The sequence below is a fragment of the Oncorhynchus gorbuscha genome, linkage group LG01, assembly GCF_021184085.1.
Source record: "Oncorhynchus gorbuscha isolate QuinsamMale2020 ecotype Even-year linkage group LG01, OgorEven_v1.0, whole genome shotgun sequence".
NCBI classification, from domain to species: Eukaryota; Metazoa; Chordata; class Actinopteri; order Salmoniformes; family Salmonidae; genus Oncorhynchus; species Oncorhynchus gorbuscha.
This window is the reverse complement of record NC_060173.1, coordinates 68,181,596-68,203,102: the sequence shown is the minus strand read 5'-3', so window position 1 is coordinate 68,203,102 and position 21,507 is coordinate 68,181,596. Positions and strand designations below refer to the sequence as shown.

The following is a 21,507-nucleotide window of genomic DNA, read 5'->3' as shown; positions in this document are numbered from 1 at the left end:
GTAGAGAGGTAGAAAAGGAGAGAGGTAGAAAAGGAGAGATGTAGAGAGGTAGAAAAGGAGAGAGGTAGAAAAGGAGAGAGAGGTAGAAAAGGAGAGAGGTAGAAAAGGAGAGAGGTAGAAAAGGAGAGAGAGGTAGAAAAGGAGAGAGGTAGAGAGGTAGAAAAGGAGAGAGAGGTAGAAAGGGAGAGAGGTAGAAAAGGAGAGTGGTAGAAAATGAAAGAGGTAGAAAAGGAGAGAGGTAGACAGGTAGAGAGGTAGAAAAGGAGAGAGGTAGAAAAGGAGAGAGGTCTGCTAAATGACTTAAATGTAAATGTAAAAGGAGAGATGTAGAGAGGTAGAAAAGGAGAGAGGTAGAGAGGTAGAAAAGGAGAGAGGTAGAGAGGTAGAAAAGGAGAGAGGTAGAGAGGTAGAAAAGGAGAGAGGTAGAGAGGTAGAAAAGGAGAGAGGTAGAAAAGGAGAGAGGTAGAGAGGTAGAAAAGGAGAGAGGTAGAAAAGGAGAGAGGTAGAAAAGGAGAGAGGTAGAGAGGTAGAAAAGGAGAGAGGTAGAGAGGTAGAAAAGGAGAGAGGTAGAGAGGTAGAAAAGGAGAGAGGTAGAGAGGTAGAAAATGAGAGAGGTAGAGAGGTAGAAAAGGAGAGAGGTAGAGAGGTAGAAAAGGAGAGAGGTAGAGAGGGTAGAAAAGGAGAGAGGTAGAAAAGGAGAGAGGTAGAGAGGTATAAAAGGAGAGAGGTAGAGAGGTAGAAAAGGAGAGAGGTAGAGAGGTAGAAAAGGAGAGAGGTAGAGAGGTAGAAAAGGAGAGAGGTAGAGAGGTAGAAAAGGAGAGAGGTAGAGAGGTAGAAAAGGAGAGAGGTAGAAAAGGAGAGAGGTAGAAAAGGAGAGAGGTAGAGAGGTAGAAAAGGAGAGAGGTAGAGAGGTAGAAAAGGAGAGAGGTAGAGAGGTAGAAAAGGAGAGAGGTAGAGAGGTAGAAAAGGAGAGAGGTAGAGAGGTAGAAAAGGAGAGAGGTAGAGAGGTAGAAAAGGAGAGAGGTAGAGAGGTAGAAAAGGAGAGAGGTAGAGAGGTAGAAAAGGAGAGAGGTAGAAAAGGAGAGAGGTAGAGAGGTAGAAAAGGAGAGAGGTAGAGAGGTAGAAAAGGAGAGAGGTAGAGAGGTAGAAAAGGAGAGAGGTAGAGAGGTAGAAAAGGGAGAGAGGTAGAGAGGTAGAAAAGGAGAGAGGTAGAAAAGGAGAGAGGTAGAGAGGTAGAAAAGGAGAGAGGTAGAGAGGTAGAAAAGGAGAGAGGTAGAGAGGTAGAAAAGGAGAGAGTCTAGAGAGGTAGAAAAGGAGAGAGGTAGAGAGGTAGAAAAGGAGAGAGGTAGAAAAGGAGAGAGGTAGAGAGGTAGAGAAGGAGAGAGGTAGAGAGGTAGAAAATGAGAGAGGTAGAGAGGTAGAAAAGGAGAGAGGTAGAGAGGTAGAAAAGGAGAGAGGTAGAAAAGGAGAGAGGTAGAAAAGGAGAGAGGTAGAAAAGGAGAGAGGTAGAGAGGTAGAAAAGGAGAGAGGTAGAGAGGTAGAAAAGGAGAGAGGTAGAAAAGGAGAAAAGGAGAGAGGTAGAAAAGGAGAGAGGTAGAAAAGGAGAGAGAGGTAGAAAAGGAGAGAGAGGTAGAAAAGGAGAGAGAGGTAGAAAAGTAGAGAGGTAGAAAAGGAGAGAGAGGTAGAAAAGGAGAGAGGTAGAGAGGTAGAAAAGGAGAGAGGTAGAGAGGTAGAAAAGGAGAGAGGTAGAAAAGGAGAGAGGTAGAGAGGTAGAAAAGGAGAGAGGTAGAGAGGTAAAAAATGAGAGAGGTAGAGAGGTAGAAAAGGAGAGAGGTAGAAAAGGAGAGAGGTAGAAAAGGAGAGAGGTAGAAAAGGAGAGAGGTAGAGAGGTAGAAAAGGAGAGAGGTAGAGAGGTAGAAAAGGAGAGAGGTAGAGAGGTAGAAAAGGAGAGAGGTAGAGAGGTAGAAAAGGAGAGAGGTAGAGAGGTAGAAAAGGAGAGCGGTAGAAAAGGAGAGAGGTAGAGAGGTAGAAAAGGAGAGAGGTAGAGAGGTAGAAAATGAGAGTGGTAGAGAGGTAGAAAAGGAGAGAGGTAGAGAGGTAGAAAAGGAGAGAGGTAGAGAGGTAGAAAAGGAGAGAGGTAGAGAGGTAGAAAAGAGAGGTAGAGAGGTAGAAAAGGAGAGAGGTAGAAAAGGAGAGAGGTAGAGGAGGTAGAAAAGGAGAGAGGTAGAGAGGTAGAAAATGAGAGAGGTAGAGAGGTAGAGAAGGAGAGAGGTAGAGAGGTAGAAAAGGAGAGAGGTAGAAAAGGAGAGAGGTAGAAAAGGAGAGAGGTAGAGAGGTAGAAAAGGAGAGAGGTAGAGAGGTAGAAAAGGAGAGAGGTAGAGAGGTAGAAAAGGAGAGAGGTAGAGAGGTAGAAAAGGAGAGAGGTAGAAAAGGAGAGAGGTAGAGAGGTAGAAAAGGAGAGAGGTAGAGAGGTAGAAAATGAGAGAGGTAGAGAGGTAGAGAAGGAGAGAGGTAGAGAGGTAGAAAAGGAGAGAGGTAGAAAAGGAGAGAGGTAGAAAAGGAGAGAGGTAGAGAGGTAGAAAAGGAGAGAGAGGTAGAGAGGTAGAAAAGGAGAGAGGTAGAGAGGTAGAAAAGGAGAGAGGTAGAAAAGGAGAGATGTAGAGAGGTAGAAAAGGAGAGAGGTAGAAAAGGAGAGAGAGGTAGAAAAGGAGAGAGGTAGAAAAGGAGAGAGGTAGAAAAGGAGAGAGAGGTAGAAAAGGAGAGAGGTAGAGAGGTAGAAAAGGAGAGAGAGGTAGAAAGGGAGAGAGGTAGAAAAGGAGAGTGGTAGAAAATGAAAGAGGTAGAAAAGGAGAGAGGTAGACAGGTAGAGAGGTAGAAAAGGAGAGAGGTAGAAAAGGAGAGAGGTCTGCTAAATGACTTAAATGTAAATGTAAAAGGAGAGATGTAGAGAGGTAGAAAAGGAGAGAGAGGTAGAAAAGGAGAGAGGTAGAAAAGGAGAGAGGTAGAGAGGTAGAAAAGGAGAGAGGTAGAGAGGTAGAAAAGGAGAGAGGTAGAGAGGTAGAAAAGGAGAGAGGTAGAGAGGTAGAAAAGGAGAGAGGTAGAAAAGGAGAGAGGTAGAGAGGTAGAAAAGGAGAGAGGTAGAAAAGGAGAGAGGTAGAAAAGGAGAGAGGTAGAGAGGTAGAAAAGGAGAGAGGTAGAGAGGTAGAAAAGGAGAGAGGTAGAGAGGTAGAAAAGGAGAGAGGTAGAGAGGTAGAAAATGAGAGAGGTAGAGAGGTAGAAAAGGAGAGAGGTAGAGAGGTAGAAAAGGAGAGAGGTAGAGAGGTAGAAAAGGAGAGAGGTAGAAAAGGAGAGAGGTAGAGAGGTAGAAAAGGAGAGAGGTAGAGAGGTAGAAAAGGAGAGAGGTAGAGAGGTAGAAAAGGAGAGAGGTAGAGAGGTAGAAAAGGAGAGAGAGGTAGAGAGGTAGAAAAGGAGAGAGGTAGAGAGGTAGAAAAGGAGAGAGGTAGAAAAGGAGAGAGGTAGAAAAGGAGAGAGGTAGAGAGGTAGAAAAGGAGAGAGGTAGAGAGGTAGAAAAGGAGAGAGGTAGAGAGGTAGAAAGGAGAGAGGTAGAGAGGGTAGAAAAGGAGAGAGGTAGAGAGGTAGAAAAGGAGAGAGGTAGAGAGGTAGAAAAGGAGAGAGGTAGAGAGGTAGAAAAGGAGAGAGGTAGAGAGGTAGAAAAGGAGAGAGGTAGAAAAGGAGAGAGGTAGAGAGGTAGAAAAGGAGAGAGGTAGAGAGGTAGAAAAGGAGAGAGGTAGAGAGGTAGAAAAGGAGAGAGGTAGAGAGGTAGAAAAGGAGAGAGGTAGAGAGGTAGAAAAGGAGAGAGGTAGAAAAGGAGAGAGGTAGAGAGGTAGAAAAGGAGAGAGGTAGAGAGGTAGAAAATGAGAGAGGTAGAGAGGTAGAAAAGGAGAGAGGTAGAGAGGTAGAAAAGGAGAGAGGTAGAGAGGTAGAAAAGGAGAGAGGTAGAGAGGTAGAAAAGGAGAGAGGTAGAGAGGTAGAAAAGGAGAGAGGTAGAAAAGGAGAGAGGTAGAGAGGTAGAGAAGGAGAGAGGTAGAGAGGTAGAAAATGAGAGAGGTAGAGAGGTAGAAAAGGAGAGAGGTAGAGAGGTAGAAAAGGAGGAGGTAGAAAAGGAGAGAGGTAGAAAAGGAGAGAGGTAGAAAAGGAGAGAGGGTAGGAGAAAAGGAGAGAGGTAGAGAGGTAGAAAAGGAGAGAGTAGAGAGGTAGAAAAGGAGGAGAAAGGTAGAAAAGGAGAAAAGGAGAGAGTAGAAAAGGAGAGAGGTAGAAAAGGAGAGGTAGAAGAGAGAGGTAGAAAGGAGAGGTAGAAAAGGAGAGAGAGGTAGAAAAGGAGAGAGGTAGAGAGGTAGAAAAGGAGGAGGTAGAGAGGTAGAAAAGGAGAGAGGTAGAAAAGGAGAGAGGTAGAGAAAAAAGGAGAGAGGTAGAGAGGTAGAAAATGGAGAGAGGTAGAGAAGTAGAAAAGGAGAGAGGTAGAAAAGGAGAGAGGTAGAAAAGGAGGAGGTAGAAAAGGAGAGAGGTAGAGAGGTAGAAAAGGAGAGAGGTAGAGAGGTAGAAAAGGAGAGAGGTAGAGAGGTAGAAAAGGAGAGAGGTAGAGAGGTAGAAAAGGAGAGAGGTAGAAAGAAAAGGAGAGGAAAAGGAGAGAGGTAGAGAGGTAGAAAAGAGAGAGGTAGAAAGAAAATGAGAGTGGTAGAGAGGTAGAAAAGGAGAGAGGTAGAGAGGTAGAAAAGGAGAGAGGTAGAGAGGTAGAAAAGGAGAGAGGTAGAGAGTAGAAAAGGAGAGAGGTAGAGAGGTAGAAAGGAGAGAGGAGAGGTAGAAAAGGAGAGAGGTAGAGAGGTAGAAAAGGAGAGAGGTAGAGAGGTAGAAATTGAGAGAGGTAGAGAGGTAGAGAAGGAGAGAGGTAGAGAGGTAGAAAAGGAGAGAGGTAGAAAAGGAGAGAGGTAGAAAAGGAGAGAGGTAGAGAGGTAGAAAAGGAGAGAGGTAGAGAGGTAGAAAAGGAGATAGGTAGAGAGGTAGAAAAGGAGAGAGGTAGAAAAGGAGAGATGTAGAGAGGTAGAAAAGGAGAGAGAGGTAGAAAAGGAGAGAGGTAGAAAAGGAGAGAGGTAGAAAAGGAGAGAGAGGTAGAAAAGGAGAGAGGTAGAGAGGTAGAAAAGGAGAGAGAGGTAGAAAGGGAGAGAGGTAGAAAAGGAGAGTGGTAGAAAATGAAAGAGGTAGAAAAGGAGAGAGGTAGACAGGTAGAGAGGTAGAAAAGGAGAGAGGTAGAAAAGGAGAGGTCTGCTAAATGACTTAAATGTAAATGTAAAAGGAGAGAGGTAGAGAGGTAGAAAAGGAGAGAGAGGTAGAAAAGGAGAGAGGTAGAAAAGGAGAGAGGTAGAAAATGAAAGAGGTAGAAAATGAAAGAGGTAGAAAAGGAGAGAGGTAGAGAGGTAGAGAGGTAGAAAAGGAGAGAGGTAGAAAAGGAGAGAGGTAGAAAATGAGAGAGGTAGAAAAGTAGAAAAGGAGAGAGGTAGAAAATGAGAGAGGTAGAAAAGGAGAGAGGTAGAGAGGTAGAAAAAGAGAGAGGTAGAGAGGTAGAAAAGGAGAGAGGTAGAAAAGGAGAGAGGTAGAGAGGTAGAAAAGGAGAGAGGTAGAGAGGTAGAAAATGACAGAGGTAGAAAAGTAGAAAAGGGGAGATGTAGGGAGGTAGAAAATGAGAGAGGTAGAAAAGTAGAAAAGGAGAGAGGTAGAAAAGGAGAGAGGTAGAGAGGTAGAAAAGGAGAGAGGTAGAGAGGTAGAAAAGGAGAGAGGTAGAGAGGTAGAAAAGGAGAGAGGTAGAGAGGTAGAAAAGGGGAGATGTAGAAAAGGAGAGAGAGAGGTAGAAAAGGAGAGAGGTAGAGAGGTAGAAACGGAGAGAGGTAGAGAGGTAGAAAAGGAGAGAGGTAGAAAAGGAGAGAGGTAGAAAGGTAGAAAATGAGAGAGGTAGAAAGGTAGAAAAGGAGAGAGGTAGAAAAGGAGAGAGGTAGAGAGGTAGAAAAGGAGAGAGGTAGAGAGGTAGAAAAGGAGAGAGGTAGAGAGGTAGAAAAGGAGAGAGAGAGGTAGAAAAGGAGAGAGAGAGGTAGAAAAGGAGAGAGAGGGGTAGAAAAGGAGAGAGGTAGAAAATGAGAGAGGTAGAGAGTTAGAAAATGAGAGAGGTAGAGAGGTAGAAAATGAGAGAGGTAGAGAGGTAGAAAATGAGAGAGGTAGAGAGGTAGAAAAGGAGAGAGGTAGAAAAGGAGAGAGAGAGAGAGAGCGAGAGAGAGAGAGAGAGAGAGAGGGGGGTAGAAAAGGAGAGAGATAGAGAGGTAGAAAATGAGAGGTAGAAAAGGAGAGAGAGAGAGGTAGAAAAGGAGAGGTAGAAAGGATAGGTAGAAAAGGAGAGAGAGAGAGGTAGAAAAGGAGAGAGAGAGCGGTAGAAAAGGAGAGAGAGAAAGATTTTTTTAAATCCTTCATTTTGTATATTCCACTAAAATTCTCATCTGAGCTTGGACAGGCATGAGAAAAAGTCCACTGCAGAAATTGTCCCCGTGAACTTTTCAGGAAAAAATGAAGTGTAAGTGGTACATGGACTGAACTCGACCACAGAGCTGAATTTCTCAATTGTGGTCAAGTGGACTTCTGACACGGAGTGAATACAACCTTTACCACTCTACTTACCTATCCTGCAGAATGAAGAGAGAGAGAGAGAGAGAGAGAGAGAGAGAGAGAGAGAGAGAGAGAGAGAGAGAGAGAGAGAGAGAGAGAGAGAGAGAGAGAGAGAGAGAGAGAGAGAGAGAGAGATTGAACCTCAAAGAGAAGTGTACATTGTGGTAGGTGCAATGAATAGAGCAATGCAGAAATAAAACCTACAGTTGGATTACCCGACTAGAAACCTACAGTTCTGTTACCCTACTAGAAACCTACAGTTGGGTTACCCGACTAGAAACCTACAGTTCTGTTACCCTACTAGAAACCTACAGTTCTGTTATCCTACTAGAAACCTACAGTTCTGTTACCCGACTAGAAACCTACAGTTCTGTTACCCTACTAGAAACCTACAGTTCTGTTACCCTACTAGAAACCTACAGTTCTGTTACCCTACTAGAAACCTACAGTTCTGTTACCCTACTAGAAACCTACAGTTCTGTTACCCTACTAGAAACCTACAGTTCTGTTACCCTACTAGAAACCTACAGTTCTGTTACCCTACTAGAAACCTACAGTTCTGTTACCCTACTAGAAACCTACAGTTCTGTTACCCTACTAGAAACCTACAGTTGGGTTACCCGACTAGAAACCTACAGTTCTGTTACCCTACTAGAAACCTACAGTTCTGTTACCCTACTAGAAACCTACAGTTCTGTTACCCTACTAGAAACCTACAGTTCTGTTACCCTACTAGAAACCTACAGTTGGGTTACCCGACTAGAAACCTACAGTTCTGTTACCCTACTAGAAACCTACAGTTCTGTTACCCTACTAGAAACCTACAGTTCTGTTACCCTACTAGAAACCTACAGTTCTGTTACCCTACTAGAAACCTACAGTTCTGTTACCTACAGTTCTGTTACCCTACTAGAAACCTACAGTTCTGTTACCCTACTAGAAACCTACAGTTCTGTTACCCTACTAGAAACCTACAGTTCTGTTACCCTACTAGAAACCTACAGTTGGGTTACCCGACTAGAAACCTACAGTTCTGTTACCCTACTAGAGTCCTACAGTTCTGTTACCCTACTAGAGTCCTACAGTTCTGTTACCATACTAGAAACCTACAGTTCTGTTACCCTACTAGAAACATACCCCTCGGTTACCCTACTAGAAACCTACAGTTGGGTTACGCTACTAGAAACCTACAGTTGGGTTACCCTACTAGAAACCTACAGTTGGGTTACCCGACTAGAAACCTACAGTTCTGTTACCCTACTAGAAACCTACAGTTCTGTTACCCTACTAGAAACCTACAGTTGGGTTACCCGACTAGAAACCTACAGTTCTGTTACCCTACTAGAAACCTACAGTTCTGTTACCCTACTAGAAACCTACAGTTCTGTTACCCTACTAGAAACCCACAGTTGGGTTACACTAATAGAAACCTACAGTTGGGTTACCCTACTAGAAACCTACAGTTCTGTTACCCTACTAGAAACCTACAGTTATGTTACCCTACTAGAGTCCTACAGTTCTGTTACCATACTAGAAACCTACAGTTGGGTTACCCGACTAGAAACCTACAGTTCTGTTACCCTACTAGAAACCTACAGTTCTGTTACCCTACTAGAAACCTACAGCTCTGTTACCCTACTAGAAACCTACAGTTGGGTTACCCTACTAGAAACCTACAGTTTCCCTCAGTCCAAAATCAGGCGTTGTGTTTGGTTCCCACAGTTCCTGTGGTGCCTGACTAATCAGTGAGATGGTGTTCAACTGGAGGAAGAAGAGCTGCAGGTGTCCCAGACTGCAGTAGTCACTCTGTGAAAGGAAATAGACACACCCAGTGTGTGTGTGTGTGTGACTCTCCACGTACCATTTAATTTACTTCAGCATAAAACTTCATTCTAAACTGACATAGAAACAAGCCATTAGTAATAGGAATTGATTTTGAACATTCTTTGGATACAATGTAAAAAGAGGCAAACACTTCAAATCTTTGCTGGAGAACTATGTACTGTATAAGCCTATAATAATATCTATATATATCTATTTTTAATGAACGTCCTCAATTCTTCTGGGTATGGACTACAAGGTTCGGAAAGCGTTCCACACCGATGCTGGCCCATGTTGACTCCAATGATTTTCAGAGTTGTGTAAAGTTGGCTGGATGTATTTAGTGTGGTGGACTATTCTTGATGCACACAGGAAACTGTTGAGTGTAAAACAAAAAAAACAGCAGCATTGTAGTTCTTGACACACTCAACCGGTGCGCCTGGTACCTACTACCATACCACATTAAAAGGACCTTTTGTCTTGCCCCTTCACCCTCTGAATGGGACACATATACAACCCATGTCTCGATTGTCTCAAGGCTTAACAATCCTTCTTTAACCTGTCTCCTACCATTCATGTACACTGATTTAAGTGGATTCAACAAGTGACATCAATAAGGGATCATAGCATTCACCTGGATTCACCTTGTCAGTCTATGTCATGGAAAGAGCAGGTGTTCTTAACGTTTGGTAGACTCGGTGTCTATCTCAGAGATACAGTATACAGGTTCAGGTGTAAAAGTCAGGACTCGTGGTTCGTATTCATGTTTTTAGAACAGTGATATTGTTAGTGGCATGAAACAGCATGGCTCTATAGCCAGGGATGCCTGAGCTCCAGGGTTCCCAGTAGGGGTAGGAGATCCAGGGCCAGAGGCCAAGTCTGCCATGTGTCTGCCCTAGTCAAGAGGCCTGCCAACTGACCTGGCTCCCCCAGGGCTCCCCTGTCCTGCCCTGTCCTGTTGCGCCTGATAAGAGAAAATGGGATTTCCACTGGCAACTGCTCAACCGGCACCCTGGCTTAGAATCATCAGAGGGAAAAGAATGAGAGAGAGAGTTGGAGGTACGTGAGCTAGGAAATTAGAGGAGAGTGGAAAGGAGGATAGAGAAAGGGCATGGGAGCCACGGTTGTTCCACTATCACAGATTACCTCCAGACCTGACCATGCTTGACGATACATCTGCCTATACTATACTTAATCTTATTCTCCCCCCCTGCCTGAAATCCTGCTTTCTGACTTTCTGCTCATTGTCGTGTCCCTACCTTGGCTCCTTGCCTTTGCTCCTGCCATTGCCCAGTGCCCCACCCCTAGGCTCCTGCCATTGGCTTTTGCTATGCCCACTAAGGCTACTGCCATACTCCCGCCCAAACCCAGTCCCTCCAATCTTATAGCAGTGGTCTTTTCTTGTCAACAGTCTGCACTCTGGGGTCACTACCAAAGATTTGAGACTCAGGGGGAATCAGTCTGCCTTCCCTCTCAGCCAGACTTTGATTGTGTTACTGTCACTAACTGAAAATGTCTCAGCAAACCTCCTAATGCTTAAACTCAAGAGGCATAGGCAGGAAGGCTCTTGTGTGTTCAATAAGGTTTCCTTGCCTAAAATATTCCATACAACAGAATAATGTTTGTAACCTCTCTGACTTTCTTTGAGTTCCCATAGGTCCTCTGTTGTTTGATCTCTATGGTGCATAAACATTCACTTAGTTAGAAAAGGATTAGACTGGATTTTCTTTGGGAATGTGTTGAAAGCAGAATCAACTCCAAATTTGGAAAATATTGTGTGTATGTTTGTGTATGTGTGCATTCTTTTCTGTGTGCATAGGTACCTGCATATGTGGGGAGTGTACATGCTATGATGTGGATCCATCAGGGGACTGGGGTGACATTCACGGGGACACCTGCGAGTGTGATGAGAGGAGCTGTCACGCAACCTACGACAGATACTCTGACGACTTCTGTTCAGGTGAGACAGGATGGCAACCGGCTGCGTTCGCTTCGGTCTGAAACACTCAAATGTAATGCATTCTATATGTCACTTTAATACAATGTTAATGCAATGTTAACATGTACTGACATAGGACAACTGTAAGGGCAAGCTAATCTCGGTTACCTATCTTGTGAAAGTTTTGAATTTTCTGTTTTACTTCTGTGGGGAATGCCATTAGGTGTCTGTTATACAGGTAACACGTTCAAACAGGTGCAGTTAATACAGGTAATGAGTGGAGAACAGGAGGGCTTCTTAAAAAAAACTAACAGTTCTGTGAGAGCCGAAATTCTTACTGGTTAGTCGGTGATCAAATACTTATGTCATGCAATAAAATGCAAATTAATTACTTAAAAATCATACAATGTGATTTTCTGGATTTTTGTTTTAGATTCCGTCTATCACAGTTGAAGTGTACCTATGATAAAAATTACAGACCTCTACATGCTTTGTAAGTAGAAAATACTGCCAAATCGGCAGCGTGTAAAATACTTGTTCTCCCCACTGTATATATCACAGAAGAGTGTAATTGTTTTTAGGCCAGCTGTTTTTAGTCAAGACGTTTGTGTTTTTAATGTACAATGTTTTTGTTGTACTGTATGTGTGTTTATAGTTTTGTTTAATGTTGTGTAAATTGTTTTGTCTGAAACGTTGTTCCCTCTGCTGCTATTGGACCAGGTCTCTCTTGGAAAAGAGGTTCTCTCAATGAGAAAAACCTGTATAAATAAAAATAGTCAAGAACTCCAGCCACCCTAGTCTTAGACTGTTCTCTCTGCTACCGGAGCACCAAGTCTAGGTCCAAGAGGCTTTTAAACAGCATCTACCCCCAAGCCATAAGACTCCTGAACATTTAATCAAGTGGCCACCCAAACTATTTGCATCCCGCCCCCCTACTACGCTGCTGCTACTCTCTGTTATTATCTATGCATAGTCACTTTAATAACTCTACCTATACGTACATGAAACCTCAATTTCTTCGACACCGGTGCCCCGCACATTGACTCTGTACCGGTACCCCCTGTATATAGCCCTGCTATTGTTATTTACTAAGGCTCATTCATTATTTGTTATTCTTATCTCTTACTTTAAGTTATTTTCTTAAAACTGCACTGTTGGTTAAGAGCTTGTTACTAAGCGTTTCACTGTAAGGCGAAATTTGATTTGATTGAATTTGAAAAAACAAGGGAGAAGAGAATTGCAAACAATAGAATCATAGCAATGTTTAGAATGTAAGGTTATTGAAAGGTGATTATGAACTAAATGTAACATCAACTAACAACATGGACACAAACCAGACCATTATATCACACAGTCTTTGTCCAAGTAACCCAGAGATCTTTGTGAGGGTTACATGAACTTCACAAAGCGGATACATTCTGTTCTTGATTAAAGTCCAGCTGATTCAGCAATAGAATTTGGGCGTTGGGTGGAATAATACAGTTTGAGAGAAAACAACAGTCCCTTTTCCTCCATCCCTGTCCCACTCGCTCCCCTCTTTCTCTTCCCCCAACCCCAAATCACCCCATCTACTCACACTTTCTTCTACCTCATCTTTCCACTATTTTCCCTTTCTCCTCCCCAACCTCTTCATCTTTACACTCTCCCTCCTCGTCCCCAGGACATGGCCAGTGTAACTGTGGAAGGTGTGACTGTAAGGAAGGCTGGATGGGGAAGAAATGTGAGCACCCACTGTCCTGCTCCTTGTCTCTGGAGAGCAGCCTGAAGAAGTGCAAGGGAACGTCTAACATGCCCTGCTTCGGACGAGGTACAGAAAACGACATTACAGCACAGTACAGTATACTTCCAATCATTTCTCGTCACCACGGTTTCAATGTGTTTTTTAAGAAATTGTGTTTGTAGTTTCAAATGTTGGTGCACAATACTCAAACTAACTGACCAAACCAGTCCAACTATACACCGGTCCGAATGGGATCCCTTTGCGCCTAGTGTTGGGATCTTAGCAGAACTGAGGGGATGCCAAGTGTCTCCCTTTCAGTTTACTGACTAATGCAAGGCTGTGTGTGTGTGTGTGTGTGTGTGTGTGTGTGTGTGTGTGTGTGTGTGTGTGTGTGTGTGTGTGTGTGTGTGTGTGTGTGTGTGTGTGTGTGTGTGTGTGTGTGTGTGTGTGTGTGTGTGTGTGTGTGTGTGTGTGTGTGTGTGTGTGTGTGTGTGTGTGTGTGTGTGTGTGTGTGTGTAGGCACCTCACACTAAATATATTCACGTCACCAAATAATTTATTAAAACTTACTGTTTTACAATGAAGGTCTATCATAGCCTCAGCAGCACACTGTAGGGCAGCACCATGGTGTAGCAGGAGGACAGCTAGCTTCTCTCCTCCTCTGGGTACATTGACTTCAATACGAAACCGAGGAGGCTCATGTTTCTCACCCCCTTCCATAGACTTACACAGTACTTATGACAGCTTCCAGAGGACATCCTCCAACCTATTAGAGCTCTTGCAGCATGAACTGAAATGTTGTCCACCCAATCAAAGGATCTGAGAATGAATCTAGTACTGAAAGCATAAGCTACAGCTAACTAGCACTGCAGTGCATAAAATGTGATGAGTAGTTGACTCAAAGAGAAAGGCAATAGTTGAACCGTTTTGTACAAATTAACTTCTTCCAAAATTAAGGAGAAGCAAGAAAGCGAGAAAGCGAGAGCTAGCTATATTTGGTTGTATTTTTTTAAACTTTAATTTTCACTTAGATAGCGAAAGAAGATAGCTCGTGCAATGCAGTATTGAATGTGTCTGTCACCTTGATTACTCAAAAATCTCTCGATCGGTACACCTACTTTGTAAACTTTCATTCATAGGCTAGGATATAGCAACCTCATGATGGATACAAGGACCATTTGAGTATCATGTAGCAGCCTAAACCGACCAATGTTACATTGAGCTGGGTGGGTGGTTGGAATATGAATGACAGTCATCCAATATAATGTAATAGAAATAATGCCATGCTCATAAAAAAATATATAATTCTCCCTCATCTTAAACAGCACCCACTGCCCTTGGTGTGTGTGTGTGTGCGTGTGTGTCTAATGAGCATGGCTGGCCAGCTACATTGTGAGTCAGGGTAGGGGCTGCTCTCAACAGCAATGGCCTGGGTCGATGTGTCTAGATTTAGTACATTATATCTCTCATTAACTGTCCCTTTGGACTGAGGAAGCATGTTTTCCTGGGACCTCCTCGTCCTCTGTGTGATTCTTATACCCGACTCTCACTGAAATAATAAAGGAAACCAATGTCCAATATTCCTAATAGCAGTGGGTTTTAAAGGGACTAATACGATGCGCTTCGATAACCAAACAGATCTAATGAGATCCAAACATTGGTGGGGATGTTGTATTTGAATCATGGTGATTGTTTGTGTGTTGCAAATGCCTTGTACAGTAGCCTACACTGTAATGGAAAACTGTCAATCGTCTGGTCTTTTTTTGTATTATCAACGGTAAAATGCTCTGAAACATTTTACTGCAGCATACTGTAAATCATGATGCATTATGGGAAATAATTAGGGAAATAATTGCTGTATTTCGAATGGTACTGTAATTCCACCCTGTATAATACAGTACCGTATCTTTGGTGCGCCAAATACCTTTTGACCACTAGTAGGTGCATGGTATTGTTGTTTCTGGCTAATTAACAGATGAACATATTTTGGAGGTGTGACGCTATATTTCTTGCACCCGTTATTGAGAATGCTGTACCAATTGAACTCCTATATGGTTATAGTTCCCCATCAATGTAAAATGTATAGGGGACAGATTAGAGTGGCAGGAAGTATTAAACCTTAATGCACCTGATGCACGTGCACCCAGTTACATATTTGTAGAATATTATAACTCCGCAAAGGGTATGTGTCAACATGCTGACATATCTAAGCCTTTCTTTACACTTAGGCATATTTTCAGAAATGTTTCATATCTTTAATCGTTAACTGCTGACCATTTATGTATCTGTATTTTTTTTAATAATCGCAATTTCAATAGATAGCGTTACATATGTAGTATTCATCCTCCTATATCTGATCGAAAATGTGCTAAATGTAATGTTGTTCGTCTGTTGTTTGAAGAGAGTCAGACCGAAATGCAGCGTGTAGGTTACTCATGACTTTTAATAAAGATAAAGCGGTACATGAAATAACTGAAAATATGAAAACAACAAACGAGTGAAACTAATACAGCCTATCTGGTGACTAACACAGAGACAGGTACAATCACCCACGAAATACAACGCGCACTCAGGCTGCCTAAATACGGTTCCCAATCCGAGACAACGAGAATCAGCTGACTCCAATTAGGAATCGCCTCAGGCAGCCAAGCCTAACTAGACACACCCCTAATAATACACACTCCCAATTAATACAAACCCCAATACAAACCCCAATACGAAATACAACATATAAACCCATGTCACACCCTGGCCTACCCAAACATGTAACAAAAACACAAGATACAAAGACCAAGGCGTGACACTAAATCGGACTCATGAAATGTCTAGCTCCAAAATGTTCTTATGTGTTCAGGTGCTGAAAATCATACTGTTTCTTCACAAGGTGACATACAATATCTGAGCATACATTTGCACCATATTCAGTAGAAGGTTATAAAAGGGACGGAAAGGCAAACATCATATTTAATCCAAGTTTCCAAAAAAATGCAGCAAAGCAAATCCAAACCCTCCAATCACAACACATTTTCTGTGAAGATTCAAAGGTAGGCCTATCGTTGCTAATTATATATTCAGTTGAAGTCGAAAGTTTACATACACCTTAGCCAAATCCATTTAAACTCTGTTTTTCACAATTCACCCAACTTATTGTGGGGAGCTTGTGGAAGGCTACCAGAAATGTTTGACCCAAGTTAAACAATTTCAAGGCAATGCTGCCAAATACTAATTGATTGTATGTAAACTTCTGACTAACTGGGAATGTGATGAAAGAAATAAAAGCTGAAATAAATCATTCTCTACATTCTAACTTTTCACATTCTTAAAATTAAGTGGTGATCCTAACTGACCTAAACAGGGAATTTTTACTTGGAATAAATGTCAGGAATTGTGAAAAACAGAGTTTAAATGTATTTGGCTAAGGCGTATGTAAACTTCTGACTTCAACTGTAGAGAGTAATCCCAATATGGATTCAGAATTTGTCAGGATATGGTGCATATCCACAAAACTCAAAATACGCATTGGAAATGGTCTGTATTCTGTAGAATCTCTTTTCGGACAGTGTTTGTTAAGGCCTCTGGAAGTACAAATGGTATAAGACACCAAATATTGATTAATATGCTGTAATGTTTGTAAACACTTTCCCTATCAGCCAACCTGCTTGCACCAATCCCTTGTAATTATAGTAAAATACTATGAAATACAAACCCCTCTGTCAACTAATTTAATTTCTTCATCCAGTCATTCATTCCGATTTACAGTAGCATTTACTTTTAACAGCGTAATACAGTCAGTGTTACAGTATTGTACTGTGTGTCATTACACAGTACTTGCTTTGATGCCGTATTCATATTACAGTAGGCTACTGTCAAATTCACTGTAACACCATGACATTGTATGTGATTTGTATGGGCATGCGTTGTGGTGGTGTTGTATGTACAGTGCGTTGTATTGTGTTGTATGGGCGTCTGATGCATGTAATGTACTGTATGTTACAGGAAACATGCATTTCGCTGACACTGGCATTTCCAGTAGATCTTTCTGGGACACTGTGGTCTGTGATGTTCAAGCAGACGTTAATTTAACTGGCCGTGTTAAATTCCCCCACCTGGTCCATCAGGGTGGTCAGTCAGGGTGATCCAACTGCATTGTAAAAAGACAACCCATTTTATACACTGTATTTTGTCATTGCTCTATTCACATGAACCCACCTGTTTATCTTGGGTCATGATCAAAGACCGTAGCGAGAGAGAACGTTTGAGTAACATCTTATAGAAGGGTTTGGCCAGGTTCACCACAAAGGAAGTAGATTCAGGTTGAGCTCTTTGTGTAACACAGTAGATCCCCATCCCTGTCCCTCAATGGAATCAAATATAATCACATATTATTTGTCACCTGCGCCGAATACAATGTCTTTAAGTAAGCATTTCACGGTCGGTTTACACCTGTTGTGTTCGGTGAATGTGACAAATAACATTTGATTTGAACACTTCACACACATGAAGCGGCATTTTGTCGCTCCTCAAAAGCCATGAAGTCTCAAAGGGAGGGATGTCACTTGGTCACAACCAGTGACTTGGTTGCAACCAACGCACTAACTAGCTAGTAATTCCACATGGGTTACACTTACCCCATTTGGCGTCCTCCCTTTCTCTGCAGCAACCCCCAGCTACTTGGAACAGGGTCACGTAGTGACATTGTAACATGTAAGGTCATGTCCTTGTCTCTCACTCACCTTTCCCTCACAGGGGACCTTCTACACAACAACACTTTGCACTTTATTAGAAGCATTATCTATTTCTGCACAAAAGCCATGGGCCTTGAAAGAGCACTTGCACGATAGACGCTAACTAGAGCTAGAACTACATAAAACTGCTGCACACATGAACTTACATTCATAGCAATTGGCCAACATTTGGGAACAATGCTGCCTGTCAGATTTTGGCCTCCGTTCATAGAGGCAGTTCCCGATGCCGGATTGTAGTTCATTTCTTTAGGATAGCACTTATTATCCGGAGTCTTGTCAATTGTGCATGCTTTACAATCGTACAGTACGATTACTCATCGTTTATAATTGATCTTTTCATGTGATCACGCTCTCCGTAACCGACGTGAGTAAGATCTTTAAACAGGTCAGCATACACACGGCTGCGGGGCCAGATGGATTACCAGGATGTGTGCTGGCAGGTGTCTTCACTAACCTTTTCAACATGTCCCTGATTGAGTCTGTAATGGCAACATGTTTCAAGCAGACCACCATAGACCCTGTAGTCCAAGAACACAAAGGCAACCTGCCTAAAAGACTACATACTCATGTCCGTAGCCATGAAGTGTTTTGAAAGGCTGGTAAATGCTCACATTAACACCATTATCCCAGAAACAGTAGACCCACTCCAATTTCAAAACCACCCAAACAGATCCACAGATGATGCAATCTCTAGTGCACTCCACACTGACCTTTCCCAACTGGGCAAAAGGAACACTTATGTGAGAATGCTATTAATTGACTACAGCTCAGCGTTCAACACCATTGTACCCTCAAAGCTCATCACTAAACTAAGGATCATGGGACTAAACACCTCCCTCTGCAACTGGATCCTGGACTTCCTGACGGACCGCCCCCAGGTGCTGAGGGTAGGTAGTAACACATTTGCCATGCTGATCCTCAACACTGGAGCTCTCCAGGGGTGCGTGCTCAGTCCCCTCCTGTACTCCCTGTTCACCCACGACTGCATGGCCAGGCACGACTCCAACACCATCATTAAGTATTCAGACGACACAAGAGGCCAGATCACCAACAACGGTGAGCCTATAGGGAGGAGATCAGAGACCTTGCCACGTGGTGCCAGAATAACAACCTAACCCTCAACGCAACCTCAACTAAGGAGATTATTGTGGACTACAGGAAAAGGAGGACCGAGCACGCCCCCATTCTCATCGACGGGGCTGTAGTAGAGCATGTTGAGAGCTTCAAGTTCCTTGGTGTCCACATCACCAACAAACTAGAATGGTCCAAACACACAAAGACAGTCGTGAAGAGGGCCCGACAACGCCTATTTCCCCTCAGGAAACTAAAAGGTTTTCTACAGCTGCAACATCGAGAGCATGCCGTATTGGTCACATCACTGCTTGGTATGGCAATTGCTCGGCCTCTGACCGCAAGGCACTACAGAGGGTAGTGCGTACGGCCCAGTACATCACTGGGCTAAGCTGCCTGCCATCCAAGACCTCTACACCAGGCGGTGTCAGAGGAAGGCCCTAATAATTGTCAAACACCCCAGCCATCCTAGTCGTATACTGCTCTCTCTACTACCACACGGCAAGTGGTACCAGAGTGCCAAGTCTAGGACATAAAGGCTTCTCAACAGTTTTTCCCCCAAGCCATAAGACTCTTGAACAAGTAATTAAATGGCTACCCAGACTATTTGCATTGTGTGCCACCCCCAAACCCACTTTTTACACTGCTGCTACTCTCTGTTTATCATGTATATGCATAGTCACTTTAACTATACATTCATGTACATACTACCTCAATTGGGCCGACCAACCAGTGCTCCCGCACATTGGCTTACCGGGCTATCTGCATTGTGTCCAACCCACCGCCCGCCAACCCCTCTTTTTACGCTAATGCTACTCTCTGTTCATCATATATGCATAGCCACTTTAACCATATTTAATGTACAGTGGGGCAAAAAAGGTATTTAGTCAGCCACCAATTGTGCAAGTTCTCCCACTTAAAAAGATGAGGCCTGTAATTTTCATCATAGGTACACTTCAACTATGACAGACAAAATGAGAATTTAGGTTGACCTTATAGAATTTAACTGTTAAACGGTGGAGAGTTTCCTGATTATGTCGCTGCCGGATATCTTCATTAAGAGGAACGTAACCCTGCATGGTCTCAAGGCTCCCTATATTTAACGTGGGTTAATATAGCCATTGATTTTGTGTTACTCAAAGAGGAGATGACGTCTGTGGGGGATTGCTTGGCTTGGTCACTGCTGCCAGGTCCCAAATAAACAAACTGAACAGACTGGTGTTTGTGGGTGTTGCAGGGCTGGTCCGGGTTGGGTCTCTAAGGTCCCATGGTTGGCCCTGCCTCTGCTGTATAACCCAGCACCTGAAATGACACTACAGGGTCCAGTCAGCTGATTAAGCATTTTGTTCAGGATTTTGATAGTTTGACCTGAACGTCACATTTTCCTACAATGATGCCCAAGAATGACCATTCTTCAATAGTCTTCAAGGTATGTTTGCTCCTGTTTGGTGAGTGTGGCGGGGTGACCACTTGAAATAGCAAAATTACTGCAGCATCAACTGGTCATTCAGAACAGCACCATTTCCGTTCAATTAAACATTGCACTCTGTTGTGCCCTGCTAAATGTGACCCAGCTTTCCCATGGCTCGCCGTCGGGGGAATTACAATACTCACGCCACAGTGATTCTACCAGATCAAATGACACAATGTCTAATTAGTGGTGGAGGGCCAGCACCAAACAAGTCCACTCTCAACTCCTTCGCTATTGCATTAGTTGACTCCAATTTTGAAAGAACAAAGAGAACAAAGTCTCTCGCTGATATAGACTCCTATGACTCAATGTTTACATATTTCAACCAGGATTTAGGTCTGAAACTGGTATAATACACATGACTAGATAACAGCAGCTATGCATTTTGAATGAATTAATGTATAAAGCCAGACAGCTAATTCTGACCCACACTTTAACCCTATTTGCTGAGAAGAGATTGACCATACCAACATTTTTTTAAATATAGATTAGATGTTGAATAGTGAAAGTAAATTTCAGGGCACAGTGAAAGTCTTAAACTCTAAGCATGCAGGTACATTTGAGTAATTTAGCAGATCCAGAGCGACTTACAGTAGTGTACATTTGTATACTTTTTTCCAGACTGGTCCTCCATGGGATACAAACCCACAATCCTGGCATTGCAAGTGCCATGCTCTACCAACTGAGCCACACGGGGCTAAAGTGAACTAAAGATCAAAGTGAAATAAAAACACATTTAATAATAAGAACTATAAACAAATATGTATTTAAATGAATATACATAAATACTGTATTTTAACACTATATTAACTCTGTAGCAATGGTAAATCTCCTTTGGTTTTTTGCGTCAGGGTAAGGGGCAGGAAGGGAACAGGGGAGCAGTGATCTTTGTGGTGAGCTTAGAGGTCACTATGGTATTGATGCCAAGCTGTAGTCGATGAACAGCAACCTCACATGTGCACTCTTTTTTGTCCAGATGGCTGAGGGCAGTGTGCAATTCAATGACGATTGCTTCGTCAGTGGATCTGTCAGGGCGGTAGGGGAGTTGGAGAGGGTCGAGTGTGTCAGGGAGGGAGGAGGTGATGTGGTCTTTGACTAGCATCTCGAAAAACTTCACGGTGACAGAGGTGAGTGCTATGGGTCAGTAATCATTCAGATCCGTTACTTTCCCTTTCTTGGGCACTGGGATGATTGTGGATTTCTTGAAGCAGGTGGAGATAGTGGTAAAGAGAGATTAAAGAGAGATTAAAGATATCAGAAAACACAACTGCAAGCTGGTCTTCACATGCTCTGAGGGCACGGCTAGGGATGCTGTTTGTGAGGGTTAACACATTTGACTGACATATACTGTACATCCTTTCTGGAGACCGTAAGTACATAGCCCTTATTGTCCTCAGGATCTTTTATTTATTAAAAAAATATATATATTATTATTTTTTCTCCACCGTGGTATCCAATTGTTTAGTAGCTACTATCTTGACTCATCGCTCATGCGTCCTCCGATACACAACCCAACCAAGCCGCACTGCTTGTTAACACAGCGCGCATCCAACCCGGAAGCCAGCCGCACCAATGTGTCGGAGGAAACACCGTGCAACTGGCAACCTTGGTTAGCGCGCACTGCACCCGTCCCTCCACAGGAGTCGCTGGTGCGCGATGAGACAAGGATATCCCTCCCGGCCAACCCGTCCCTAACTCGGGCGTCGCTAGGCGAACTGTGCGTCGCCCCACGGACCTCCCGGTCGCGGCCGGTTACAACAGAGCCTGGGCGCGAACCCAGGGTCTCTCGTCTGCAGCTCAGAGTCGTTCGAGCACAACGACGACTCTGCAGCTCAGAGTCGTCGTTGTGCTCGAAGCATGAGAGAAAGGTGTTTAGCTCTTCCGGTAGGGCGGTGTTGGTGTCTGCAAAGTGACTGGCTTTCGGTGATCATTAGGAGCCCCTGCCACATATGCCTCGTGTCCGACCAGCTAAATTGTTCCTCCACTTTGTTCCTATACCGGTGTTTTGCCATCTTGAATGATCTGAGTAGGTCGT

General features: G+C 43.3%; 1 protein-coding gene across 1 annotated transcript in view; it reads left to right on the top strand.

Moving 5' to 3' along the window:
* itgbl1 (integrin, beta-like 1) overlaps positions 1 to 21,507 on the top strand; it is a 165,474-nt gene that overhangs the window by 43,356 nt on the left and 100,611 nt on the right. The window contains exons 6-7 of the mRNA XM_046358978.1: positions 10,346 to 10,486; positions 12,126 to 12,272. Of these exons, the coding sequence (XP_046214934.1) occupies positions 10,346 to 10,486; positions 12,126 to 12,272 (288 nt within the window). The remainder of the gene's footprint in view (positions 1 to 10,345; positions 10,487 to 12,125; positions 12,273 to 21,507) is intronic.